The sequence below is a fragment of the Perognathus longimembris genome, chromosome 2 (genome assembly GCF_023159225.1).
Source record: "Perognathus longimembris pacificus isolate PPM17 chromosome 2, ASM2315922v1, whole genome shotgun sequence".
NCBI classification, from domain to species: Eukaryota; Metazoa; Chordata; class Mammalia; order Rodentia; family Heteromyidae; genus Perognathus; species Perognathus longimembris.
The window spans coordinates 82,847,685-82,860,962 of NC_063162.1; the positions used below are offsets into that span (position 1 = coordinate 82,847,685).

A 13,278-nucleotide genomic window follows, 5' to 3' on the forward strand; every position below is an offset into this window, starting at 1 on the left:
CTTGATGAGTCTGAGCTAATACATGTGTAATATATATATATATGTATATATATATGACTTGCCTTAGCTGCCACTTACATTCCAATTTTGAATTTCTTTCTAAATGCATCATTATTTCACACTAGTTTGACATTACACTGTAGAAAAAGTAACTCATAAATGAGTATCATTTGAGTTCAAGAGGAATGTTACTAATTTTTAAATGAATAGATCAATGGATAAAATAATTTCTTCTTAGCTCTTCTGGAAAGTGGCACTTCATAGACACTGCATTTAAGCATAATCAGTGAAGCTGGGGGGCGGGGTGGAGGATAGGAAAGACTCACTGGCAATTTGGCCTGCCCTCTTTGTGTAAGGAAAGGCTGTTTGTCACAGTTATTTGCAAGACAGTTAACAAGCCTATAGCTCTTATAGAAAGTCATTTTCTTCTTTTCAGATAACTCAAAGCTTGCTTATTCCTTGCTATAGTGACTGATGAGGGTCACTCTAGCTACATGGAGATAAAGCAGCTAGCAGTTTGGCAGTTGTGCAAAGAAAATCCCTGCCTGGGTTCAAGGCATTCATGCCTTCAATAACTCCTCACCAGACCTGAGGACAAAGCCTTTTTCTCCACACAGCTTCCTCCCTCCTTGTCTAGACATTCTGTAAACCGTTTCCTAGTTACAAGCATACAGAGCTCCAATCCCACAAGCCTGAAGGCCATTCACCAATGAGAGAGCAAGGGATGGGCTAGGTTGCTCCTTTGCAGCAAGTTCCAAGAGAATGTCTTGCTCCCAGAGGAAGTCAGAATCCTGAGGGAAGGTTTTTAGTGGTTAGAGATTGCTTTTAGGGATAAATCACCATAACAATGGTACCAGATCTGAAGCTGCTGGGTAAATGGCTGACTGACTCTTCTAACCCTATATGGATATTTATTTATTTTTTAAAACATTTTAGCTGATAATGAGAGTTTTAGACTTGTATTCCCAGCACTCAGGAGTCTGAGGCAGAAGGATCCTAAGTTGAGGCTAACTTACTTCAAAAATAAAATAAATTGTGGTACTACACATATAGTATAAAACTGATCGTGTCAGACACTCGATATGTGATATGTTTGGTAGTGTGCAGTTCACACTGATGTGCAACCAATCTCCAGAATATTTTCCTCTTACAAAATGGAAATGTTCCCATTCCCTTCTCCTGCTAAACTCTGATAAACATCATTCTAATTTTTTGTTTCTATGTGTTAGATTATGCTAAGTGCCTTATATAGGTGCAAAAATATATAGTAGAAGTTGAGCATCATTTACCAAAAATTTGAATTTTGAGCTCTTACCAGACACCGAAAGTGGACAATTCCACATCAGACATCATAAGATGGGTCGCCATTAAATACACTATAAAATTGCAGTCAGGCTCAGTGTGTGAAATACATGTGACACTGGGATGATTTCTGTTTTTATATTTGAGCCCTTCCCCTCAGTTATCTCCTCATGTGTATATGAATATTCCAAAATCGGAGCATATATTGTTATGCCCAAATCGCGAGAAGACCACCAAGAAGACCACTGAGAGCCAGATGTTCCAAAATGCAAAAGCAAGGCTTTATTCAGGTGAGTTGCAGATTGGGCCTTGTCCTACCCACCGACACAGTGGAGGTTAGGAGGAAGGCCCGGAGCTGAGATTTCACAGAGCTTATAAAGGCAAAAAACCAAAGTTACAGCAATCAGGTGTTCAAGCAAGATTAGGATATGGGTACAAATCTGATTGGCTCAGGGCTCGAGGCATTCGGGGTGGTTAGAGTTAAGCATTCCCAGGCGGTTAGAGTTAAGCAGGGAGTTTCCTGACCAGCTGGGCCCTAATAAGCTTGTCCTGCTAGCTGGGATAATTGGTGGCCTGGGTTACTCAAAGGTTTTTTTTTTTTGTTGTTGTTTTTTTTGGCCAATCCTGGGCCTTGGACTCAGGGCCTGAGCACTGTCCCTGGCTTCTTCCCACTCAAGGCTAGCACTCTGCCACCTGAGCCACAGCGCCCCTTCTGGCCGTTTTCCATATATGTGGTGCTGGGGAATCCGAACTGAGAGCTTCATGTGTAGGAGGCAAGCACTCTTGCCGCTAGGCCATATTCCCAGCCCCTCAAAGTTTAAACAGACAAAAAAACGGGGGCTGCCTGAAAATGGGGTTTACTTTAACTCTTCAATATGAAATGTGAAAAACTTCTGGTTCCAAACATTTTGGATAAGGGATTTTCAACCTGTTTTTGTATAAAGACCCAGGCTGATTTGAACTTAATGATCCTCTTGTCTTAGACTTGTGTCAGAATTATAGACATTTGCTTTCATATCAGGCTAAGACTGAGTTAGCTGAATGTGGCAAAAGTGTCTATTTGGTGAACAGATAACTGACACTTGGAAAACATACACAAGAAAGTATTCATTCTATTTTCAAGGCAATCACCCAAACATTGGGTTTACAACAGTTAAGCTTTGGAGGTTATTGCCGTGTGATGGTTGAAATTATTTTTAAATGTTAGGGGCAGAAATGTGCATCAACAGCCAATGAACTGTGAAGGAATTAATACAGAAAATGAGGCACCTAATATCAGCTCAAGACTACCCATTCAGCCCCACAGGGAGTACATGCAGAAAGTAACACAGGCTGAAACAAAATTTTCTCAAGATATTGTTTGGTAGGCTTGCAGCATACCACTGCTCATTTCACACCGTGAAACGAGCATAATTCTTTTCCTACATTGCTTTAATTGTTTGGATTTGAATCTGCTTGAAAGCCCACATAAATTATGACACATGGAATGTAATAAAACATCATTATTTAACTTAGAATATCGTCTTTAATTCATTAGAAAATATGCTGCTTACAAGAGCTGTTCACTGGTGCCTGAATATACTTTTGATATTCTGTTACGTTCTCTATTTGGTTGTCATTTCACAATTTAGAATGCATATATATTACTGAAAAAAATGATACCAGCTATATTTAGATATTCTAGCTTGCATCTTATCCTACTTTCCCATCTCTTAATATCTCTTTTCCTCCAACAGCATACAATTTAAAAATAATTTTACTTGAGAAGCCTGAGAGCATAAATATATAGTACAGATTACAAATAAATGCACTTTCCCACCAAAGGCCTTTTTGACAATGCTTGTCAGCTTAAGTATTGATGGGAGTTAGGAGTGTTTCATTAAATATAACTGTTCCTTTATTGCTAACCTGGCAAAAATCCTAATTGGCAGTTGCCACAAAATAGCCTTATTCAGTAGGCCTGCCATTTAAGTCTATTGCTTTTATGGCTTTTTCCTTGAGAGAGAGAAATGCTGTATCTTTATACAGTACTATACACAATTGTATGTATAAATTCATGCATCAAATTTATAGTTGCTTATATTAGCAATTGCCCTTAGTCTGTGAAATGCACATTTTTTTTCTAAAAATGCTTGGCTCAAGTGGCAGAGTGTTAGCCTTGAGCAAAAAGAAGCCAGGAACAGTGCTTAGGCCCTGAGTCCAAGCCCCAGGACTGGCCAAAAAAAAAAAAGTGTTTTTACTCCATAGATCACAATGACAGGGCCACAAGATACAGTCTGGACAATACTGGTAAAATTTAGAGACCCCTGGGTTCAGTTTCAGGCTTGAAGCATACTACTTCAGGCCCCACCCACCTGACATCCTCCTTCTTCAACAGCATTTGGATTATGAGATTCACATTAGGAGAAATGGAATTGGCATCCAGGGCATCACCTTTGGCTTTTGCAACAAAGAGCTTACTTAAACTAAGTGAGCTGGTGAGGTTGGCAGTTGCTTTTTAATGTGTTTACTTCAGTCTTCCGGAAGTACCCTGACTCTTCTTTGCTAATTCAATTTTTATGGATGATTGTACCTTTTGTTACTAGAATAAAAGGGGTTTTCTTTGGGAAATAGTATTACTGTCCTGCCCAATAGCTTAATAGCTACACATGGCTTCTTCAACTGTAAATTAATTAAACTTTTGAGTAAAACTGAAAATTCAGTTCTTAACCATAGCAGGTATGCTTCAATAGTTGCTTCATAGACTAGTGGTTGCCAACTGAGAGTGAACACAGGGCATTTCTATCTTGGAGAGGTTTTTTAGACAATGCTAATAATCCTGGACAGTGGAAAAGAGTTCTGCAGAGTCAGCATTGAGGATAGTAGTGTGTAGAGTTGGGACTCAGACAAAACAAATGGACAGTTAGATCAGCTAGTTTTCTTATAGTTGTGATGTACTTTGCTGGCTCATCTAGCTCTTCATTAAAAATTCTTTTTAGTACACACTGAAATTCTGTTCCTTTCTAGGATTCCCTGGTTATTCACAAAAATTCAGAGGTAGGGAAATAACAAAAAAAATCTCCCAGAGTCCTGCTTCCCCTGGATTTCTGTTGCCTGTGTTTTCATCACAGTTAAGCAATGGCCTCAACTTGTTGAATGCCCTGGCTGAAGAATAGATGTTTGTTAAAAAAAACCGAGGTTGGGCTGGAAATGTGGCCTAGTGGTAGAGTGCTTGCCTAGCATGCATGAAGCCTTGGATTCAATTCCTCAGCACCACATAAACAGAAAAAGCTGGAATTGATGCTGTGGCTCAAGAGGTAGAGTGCTAGCCTTTAGGTAAAAGAAGCCAGAGACAGTGCTCAGGCCCCAAGTTTAAGTGCCAGTACTGGCAAAAAACAACAACAACAACAAACCAACCAACCACCACCAACAAACCCTGAGGCTGGGCTCTTTAGTACATGCCCATAATGCTAGCTACTCAGAAGACTGAGATCTGAAGATCATGGTTCAAAGCCAGCCTAGGTAGGAAAGCCTATGAACTCTTATCTCCAGCTAACTACTCTCACCCCCCACCCCAATTAAAAAAAAAAGGAAATTGGAGTTGTAGCTCAAGTGGTACAGCACCTGCCTTGAGCAACAAGCAAAGGGCGCACTCGGGCCCTGAGATTTTGGTGACCAGCACACACACACACACACACACACACACACACACACACACACACACATTCCACACCCCAAAAAATGAATAACCAAAAAAAATTTCTATGGGTTTTGTTTATTTTCCATAGCTCTTTCCTTCCTTCCTTCCTTCCTTCCTTCCTTCCTTCCTTCCTTCCTTCCTTCCTTCCTTCCTTCCTTCCTTCCTTCTTTCCTTCTTTCCTTCTTTCCTCCTTTCCTTCCTTCCTCCCTCTCTCCCTCCCTCCCTCCCTTCTTTCCTTCCTTTCTTTCTTTTTCTTCCTTTCTTTCTGTGTCTTAAATTCTGGGCCAAGGCACTGCTAAACTCCTTTTTGCTCAAGGTTAGCACTCTACCACTTGATCCACAGTATCACTTCCATCTTTTTCTGAGGTTAATTGGAGAAAAGAGTCTCACAGACTTTCCTGCTCAGGCTGGCTTTGAACTGTGATCTTTAGATCTCAGCCTTCTGAGTAGATAGGACTACAGGTGTGAGCCACTGGTACTTAGACACAGATATTTCTTATAAATATAAGACCTGTGTCTGAAGTAACATGCACAGAAAAGGAGTAACATGATCACTTGCAGCCTCATCTCAAAACACTCACCCTTTTACTCTTACAATTATTACACACAGGCTCTTTATTAATTCCTTTAGTACCTACCTCCCAGGGCCTTTGAATATGCCCTATCATTTTAAAGTTAGGCATGTTTAAGTTAGGCCTGTCATCAGTGGCTCAGTTCTGTAATTCTAGCTACTTAGGAGACTGAGATCTGAAGATTTCAGTTCAAAGCCAGCCCAGCCAAGAAAGTCTGTGAGACTACTTCCAACTAACCAGCAAAAAGCCAGAAGTGGAGCTGTGGTTCATGTGGTAAAGCACTAGCTTTGAGCAAAAAAGCTCAAGGACACTGTATCTCATCTGAGTACCCTGGATACTGTATATACTGGTATTAGAACTAGGGAATATCAAAATCGAGAGACAAACGATAAAGACAAACGACTCCAAAAGCAATACTTGCAAAATCATTTGGTGTAAACCAACTGAACAACTCATGGGGGGAGAGGGGAAGGAGGAAGGATGAGGGGGGTGAGGGAGGAGGTAACAAATAGTACAAGAAATGTACCAGTAGCCTTACATATGAAACTGTAACCCCTCTGTACATAACTTTGACAATAAATAAGTAATTATTATTTTTTTAAAAAGCTCAAGGACAGTGCCCCAGCCCTGAGGTCAAGGCCGAGAACCAGCACACACACACATACAAATTTTTAAGCTGTGTTTGAGTTGAATAATTGAAGACAATGATATAAAGTTGGTTTAATAGATAATGTTTATGGTCAGCCTATAATCTGCAGATTGGAGAAGGGGTTGCTATAGTTGGGTTGGTGTGAGTACTGTCCTTAGAGAGCATTTTTTTAAAGAGGTTAAGAGATGTATTTACAAGGAAAAAAAGTACATTATTCTATAGCAAAGTGGATATGTTAGTTCTTGTGCATGTGGAGTAAATGGCAGAGTCCTTTATGGAAGCACTTCTGAAAGGGGCAGTTGTGTATCAGACTTTGAAGAATTTGACTAAAGGGAAAGGACTAAAGGACTTTCCAGCCGAGTGCAGCTGCATAGTGGTGAGAAAAGAAGAGTTGTAGGGAAAGTTAAGTTAGTAAAATATTGGAAACGGAAAAGAGAACTTGTTGAAAATCTACTCTATGTAAGTTATGGTATAGAGCAGGGACTATGTTGGTGGGCAAAGAAGATATGGTCTCTACTTTCATGTTGCTCACTCAGTCTTTTGAAGGAGAAACTATGTATTAGCAGCTGATAATAAAATAATTTCACAAAATTTCAGATTGTGATTTACTCTGAATTGGAAAGGACAGGATCCTATGAGTGTGTATATACTATAGTGATGTAAATTAGAATGACTTTTGGGCTGGTAGATAAAGCTGCAGGAGTTAAAGCCACAAGTAGTTTTGGTGTAGGGAGCAGAAAAAAAAGAATGCTCAGAAAAAATGGTAGGACATATTCAGTTAATAAAAAGCCTGTGTGTGTAATAATTGTAAGAGTAAAAGGGTGAGTGTTTTGAGATGAGGCTAGGAAAGGGACACATATTTGATCAGACTTCATTCTTATTCTAAGTGCTGTGGGCAGCCTCTGATGTATTTTAGGCAAAGATTGCATATTTAGATCGTTCTAAATAGAGGACTGTGGCTGCAATGCGAAGGATATTTTGGTGAGGAATAATATAGGTTTTGCACTAAAACCTTATACTTTATGGTTCAGGCAGAGATAATGAGTTTGGGTACAGGCTTGTGCCAACAGGGATCAAGGAAAGTGAACAATTTCCATAGAGCTTTAGGAGTTCAAATCTATAGGACTTGGTGATGTGTTGAGTGATGGAGAATCAGATGGTAAAGATGGTCCCCAGTCCCACATGTACTAGTAAAATGGATAGCTCTTTTCTAGAGAAGAATCCAGCCCAGGAGCAATTAGAGAGGCTAGTGGAAAGCCAAAAGGTGCATGAGTGTAAGTCAATGCAGAGGAGTAAAAACATTTTTATTAAAAAGGGGCCATAGTATTTTTTAGTTTATCTTTAGACTCAGTAGACCCCTACCTTAAAAATCTGTTACACAGTAGCCATACAGCTTTAGGTCCAGGGGCCTGTGTAAGTGCAGTTCTAAGAAGTGGTCAGCCCATCAGTTCTGTAGTTGATACACATGTGAATTCCACCAAGCACAAGTAAAAAAATACAGTATTCTGTGGGGTTCAAGGATAATTGAATTTGTACAAAACATGTACAGATTCTTTCCTTGTCATAATTCCCTATATAATAGAGTATATGAATGATTTACTTTGTATTAGGTATTATAAATAATCTAGAGATGGATTAGAGTATTCAGGAAGATGTGTGTAAGTTATGTACAGACACTTGCCTCTTTATATAAGAGCATCTGTGGGCTTTGATATCTGCAAGTGGTCCTGGAACCAATCTCTCACAAATACTCAAGGATGGCTGCATACTTATTTTTTCCTGTGACAGATTACTGTGTGTGTGTGTGTGTGTGTGTGTGTGGTGTGTGTGTGTGTGTGTGTGTGTGTGCACATGCATGCATACATTCTGCCTGGAACAACAACCCCCTTTCCGTTCTCCTATGTCAGGACACTTGGCTGCCTTTGCAGTCTGTTAGAAGTCTGAGTTCATTTAATCCCACAAAGTACTAAACAATATCTGGTCTCTGTGACTCTGTAATTCTATCCCATGTCTTCTACTTTCACTTGCCAGCTAGAATGGCTTTGTGAGCTGTGCACAGTTGAGTGTGCACAGAGAAGTGCTCATAATTGGGATATTTCATGTCAGGCCTGCTGTCATTCTCTTTTTAGGATGGCTGGAGCACCTCCAAGTTACTCTTTCGTGGCTTTTCCACCACGTACGAAGGATGGCCTGGTGGTATTTGGGAAGAATTCAGCTCGTCCCAGAGATGAAGTGCAGGAGGTTGTGTATTTCCCAGGTGCTGATCATGAGCCTGAAAGCAAGGTGGAGGTGAGTCAGGCATGCCAATCTGTCCACTAATTCACAGTTCCTCTCTCACCTTGCTTTTCCTCCAGCCACCTAACTTCTTTTTGGAAGCCTGCATCATTTTGAAATTGTCATGGTATTTATGCTCATTCTCATTTCCATTCAGGTGAGCTCAGAACCTTACAAATAAAGAATACATGGAAAATTCTAGTTTTAATATAATCCTTGTTTTATAATTTAGTAAAATATTTTCATAGTTCCAAAGTTAAATGTATAAAACGATAGGCTCATAGAAGTTATTCTTGTTTCCTTTCATCTATTTTACAAAAAGACCATGTTTTTGAAATTCTTCACTTAAAAATTTACATTTATTTTAATAAATTACACACACACACACACACACACACACACACACACACACGTGCTGCTTTTCTCCAAAAATGTATCAGTACTGTATTGAGCTATCTACCTACCTATCTATCTAGTTTTCTCCACATTGTTTTGATTTATATTAAACTTGTATCTTAGAGATTAAGACATACAGTATGTATTGTAGACACTAAGAATACTTCATTGCATTTTATTTCACTCTATAAATGTATCGTTGTTTAACCCTATATGCTGCTGGACATTTACCCCAGACTTTCGCTACCATAAATAATGCTGAAGTGAATAATAGCCTCATACCTGTATCACAGTGTCCATTCAGTTTTATTTGTCATGTTAAAAACTATCCATGAAGCTGGGTGCTGGTGGCTCATGCCTGTAATTCTAGCATCTCAGGAGACTGAGATCTGAGTTTTGCGGTTCAGAGTCAGCCTGGACAGAAAAGACTGTGAGACACTTATCTCCAATAAACCACTCAGAAAAAGCTGGAAGTGGCACTGTGGCTCAAGTAGTAGAGCACTAGCTTTGGGCGCAATGAGGTTCGGCACAGTGCCCAGGCCCTGAGTTCAAGCCCTAGGACTGGCAAAACATAACAAAACAAAACTATCCATGAACTGCTTTTTTTCTTAGCTTTTAATTGTTATGATAAAGATAATGTACAGAGGGGTTATAGTCACATAAGCCAAGTAAAGAGCACATTTCTTTTGGAACCATTTCACCCTTTCCCTCACTCTCTCCCAGTTACTTGTTGAGTGGTTTAAAGACATCACTTTTGTCAGTATTTCTTGATGATGGCTGAGTCACAAAGTAATTAACTAGGTAATTTTGCTTAGTGTTTTCAAATTTCCCCCGATGGGTGTTTCACTATCTTGTGTTCTCACTAGCAGTTTATGACAACACCTGTTTCTCCATATTTCTAGAGTGTGTTGTCAGACTTTCAGATAGCTATCTTATGCTGTTTTTATATTCTACTGTTTTACAAGCTTGTTTTATTGCTTGTATAGCTTGTTTGTGGTTTCTGTGTGTATGGTTATATTACTTGCAAATAGATCCTTTGTTTTTACATCTCTAATTATTTTTGTGTCTGACTATTCTGGCCTGTATCTTGGATAAAGTAGAGGTAGTGAATCTTTGCCTTTGTGTTGAAACTGAATGTGGTTCCCATTAGTGCCTCCACATTAAGTAAGTTGCTGGCTCTGGGACTGAGTTTTATCAAATTAAAAACTCTGCATGAACTATTTTGAATTTTTTTAAAATAACAACTATTCAGCAATAGTTATTAAATTTTGTTGGAGGTTTCTTTTTTCATAGATTAAGCTAATCACTCACCTTTTTCTTCTGCAAATTGAGACATGTTTACATTCATGTAATTTTGTGTTATCTTTTTCTGTTGACTTCTAGTTTTATTCCAGTATAATATGACACAATACATTGAGTTATTTCACTTTTTTTTTCCGAAATGCAAAAGCAAGGCAAGGCTTTATTTGAGCGAGCTACTCACTTTTTAAATATTTTCTAAGACTTGTTTTATGTCCTGGAATGTGTTCTATTTTGGAGAAATTTTCATGGGCTGCTGAGAAGAATGTGTACTGTGCAGCTACTAGAAGAGATTCTCTGTAGATGTCTGTCTGGGAAGTGTGGTCTATGGTGTCATGTAATTCAGAGATTCCTCTGTTGATTTGTGTTTGGATAACATATCTATTGGCAAGAATGGAGTATTGAGGTCTCTCATTATTATTGTGGTTGGTTCTATCAGTGCTGTTAAGTCCAGAAATGTTTGTTTAATAAACCTGCATGTGTTCTCATTTGGTGCATATATATTGACAATTGTAACTTTTTCTTCATAGACCATTCCCTTAATTAATATAAAATGATCTTCACCATCTCTTTTGATTGATTTTTAGTTTCAGGATCCATTTGCTTCGAAAACTTTAAACCTTTGTCTATCCTTTAACACTAAAGCATGTGTTTTTCTTTGTCACGGAGATGTGCTTCTTGTAGGCAACAAATGGTTTGGGTCTTCTTATTCCAAGTTACTATTCTATGTCTTTTGAATGATGTGTTCAAACATTAATATTGTATTTTCTCATTTTCTAGTTAGTTAATGTATCTAATCTATTCTATTTTATTTCTGTTCTGTTTACAGAAATGTAAAGAAGATTATAGAAATGCCTATGACTTCCTTACTTTTTCTTCTAATCTCGTCTTTAATCTCTCCTTCTAATCTCTTCTTGCATTAATTTGGTAGATTTTCTAAAGACTAAGAAACCAATACGGATGCAGTATTAACTAAAATCTTTAGTTTTTTCTCATTCTATGAGGTTTTACACCCATATAGGGAGATGTATCCACAATTACAGTATCATAGAGGAGACTTTTACTACTCTTAAAGTTCTCTCTGTCCCTCGTGTAGTCATTCCTTTCTCTACCTCCTTAGTTGTGATTTTTTAAAAAACTGTGTAATTGGAATTATATGGTAGGCAGCCTTTTCAGATTAATGACACCTCTCACTTAGTAATACGACATTAAATATCTTCCATGTCTTTTCCAAGCTTGCAGTTTATTTATCCATTCACCTGTTGAAGGACATCTTAATTGCACCCAAGCTTTGATAATTATGAATACAACTGATACGAGCATTTGTACCATTTGAGCATATGAGCATTTGTCTCTTTCTCCTCCTTTATTGTTTTTAATGATGGAGTTGTGTTTACAGACTATGATTCCATATCTCAGTGTCCAAGCTCCTATCTTTGGTGCATGCTTCTGAGTCTGCTCTTAAACTACCTTCTACCCTTAACTCCCCACTGTCACATTTATCTCCAAATTGTCTTTACCTTGAGTGTAGGATAGTGGGTTCTTTGCATTTAGGGGCCTATAAGCCACAATTATTATGTTGTAACTTTCATAAAAGTTACCATACAGATTGTTTTAAAACTCAGGAGTGAGTAGATCTCACAAATCCATCTATTCTTCATCCATTTCATGACTTTAGAAACACATGTTTTGAAATCTGAGAAACCGCATACTTGAGTGTTGAAATCCCAGGGACTCATTTCCTGAAAATAACCACATGCTAAAAGTTATCCTGATTACTCCCCCATCCCTCAACCCTCCTAGCTGTTCCACTCTTCCAGGAAGCCTACACTTCTACTTTGTTCACTCACCCTCTTGTTATCCTCTCACTGGTAACATCCATCCATCTTGCCTACCATAGTCAAGTTTACTCTTCTTCTTTTTTTTTTGCCTAGTTTTTAAATTTATTTATTAATTGAACACAATTTTTTTGACAAGGTGTTGTGCAAAAAGGGTACAGTTACATAGTAGGGCAGTGTGTACATTTCTTGTGATATCTTACGCCCTGAAGTTTACTCTTCTTAAGGAGCATAAAAAGTAATTGCTCACTTTCTAAAAGTACAAAGCACAGTTTTGTTCAGCTGTACAATTGGCTGACAAGAACATCTAAATTGTCTATTTTTTTTAGTCTTTCCCATATAAGTGTTTTGGGTTTTTAATGACTTATTTTTGGATTATGGGGTAGGATAGATATGTGTGATATTTCTTAATACCTCTCTGTCCTTTCTGAGGATGCTGTACTGCTGATCATCACAAAGTTCACTCGGAGAACAGTACCTCCATTGGAGATGGGGGCATGAAGGGTTGAGGAAACAGATAAATAACTCCCTGAATTATGCTGTGGTGTGTATGTGTGTGGTTTGTGAGAGCATGCCCATTCATAGCATATGTCTTATATAGTCAAACTTTCTATTAGGAAAACATTGAAGCAATATCAGAATGCTGTTCCAGAATAAACATTTTATATGATGACCAAGAAACTAGTTTTGTAAGTTTAAGGAGATAGACTCTTGATTAGCAGTATTATATTTGATAAATAATACTTTCTGAAAGTCTTTTATTATTTGGTAATATATCTCATCTCCATTTTTCCTCTCCTTGTTTTTTTTGGAAAGTAAATTTTAATTTATGTATTTTTTTCACTACATGAAGTGCTATGCAGACTCAATATTCTCTATGAGGTTATATAGTTTTTGGGCTTTGGGGCAGAGTTGTTTTTTTTTTTTTGTCAGTTGTGGGGCTTGAACTCAGGGCCTGGGCACTGTTCCTGAGCTCTTTTGCTCAAGGCTAGCACTCTAATACTTTGAGCCAAAATGTCACTTCTGGTTTTCTGGTGGTTAATTGGAGATAAGAGTCTCACAGACTTTTTTGCCCCAGCTGTCTTTGAACCACGATCTTCAGTTCTCAGCCTCCTGAGTAACTAGGATTATAGGTGTGAGCTACCAGTGCCTGGTTGGGGCAGACTTTTTTATTTTTTATTTTTTTTTTATTAATTGGACATAAATTTTTTTACAAGGTGTTGTGCAAAGAGGGTGCAGTTACATAGTAGGGCAGTGTGTACATTTCTT

The 13,278-nt window shown here is 38.3% G+C and overlaps 1 protein-coding gene across 1 annotated transcript in view; it reads left to right on the top strand.

Annotated features, from left to right (window-relative positions):
* Window positions 1–13,278, top strand: part of Scrn1 (secernin 1) — a 63,491-nt gene that overhangs the window by 13,747 nt on the left and 36,466 nt on the right. Inside the window, exon 2 of the mRNA XM_048339605.1 lies at window positions 8,332–8,491. Within this exon, the coding sequence (XP_048195562.1) occupies window positions 8,333–8,491 (159 nt within the window). The 5' untranslated portion in view covers window position 8,332. The remainder of the gene's footprint in view (window positions 1–8,331; window positions 8,492–13,278) is intronic.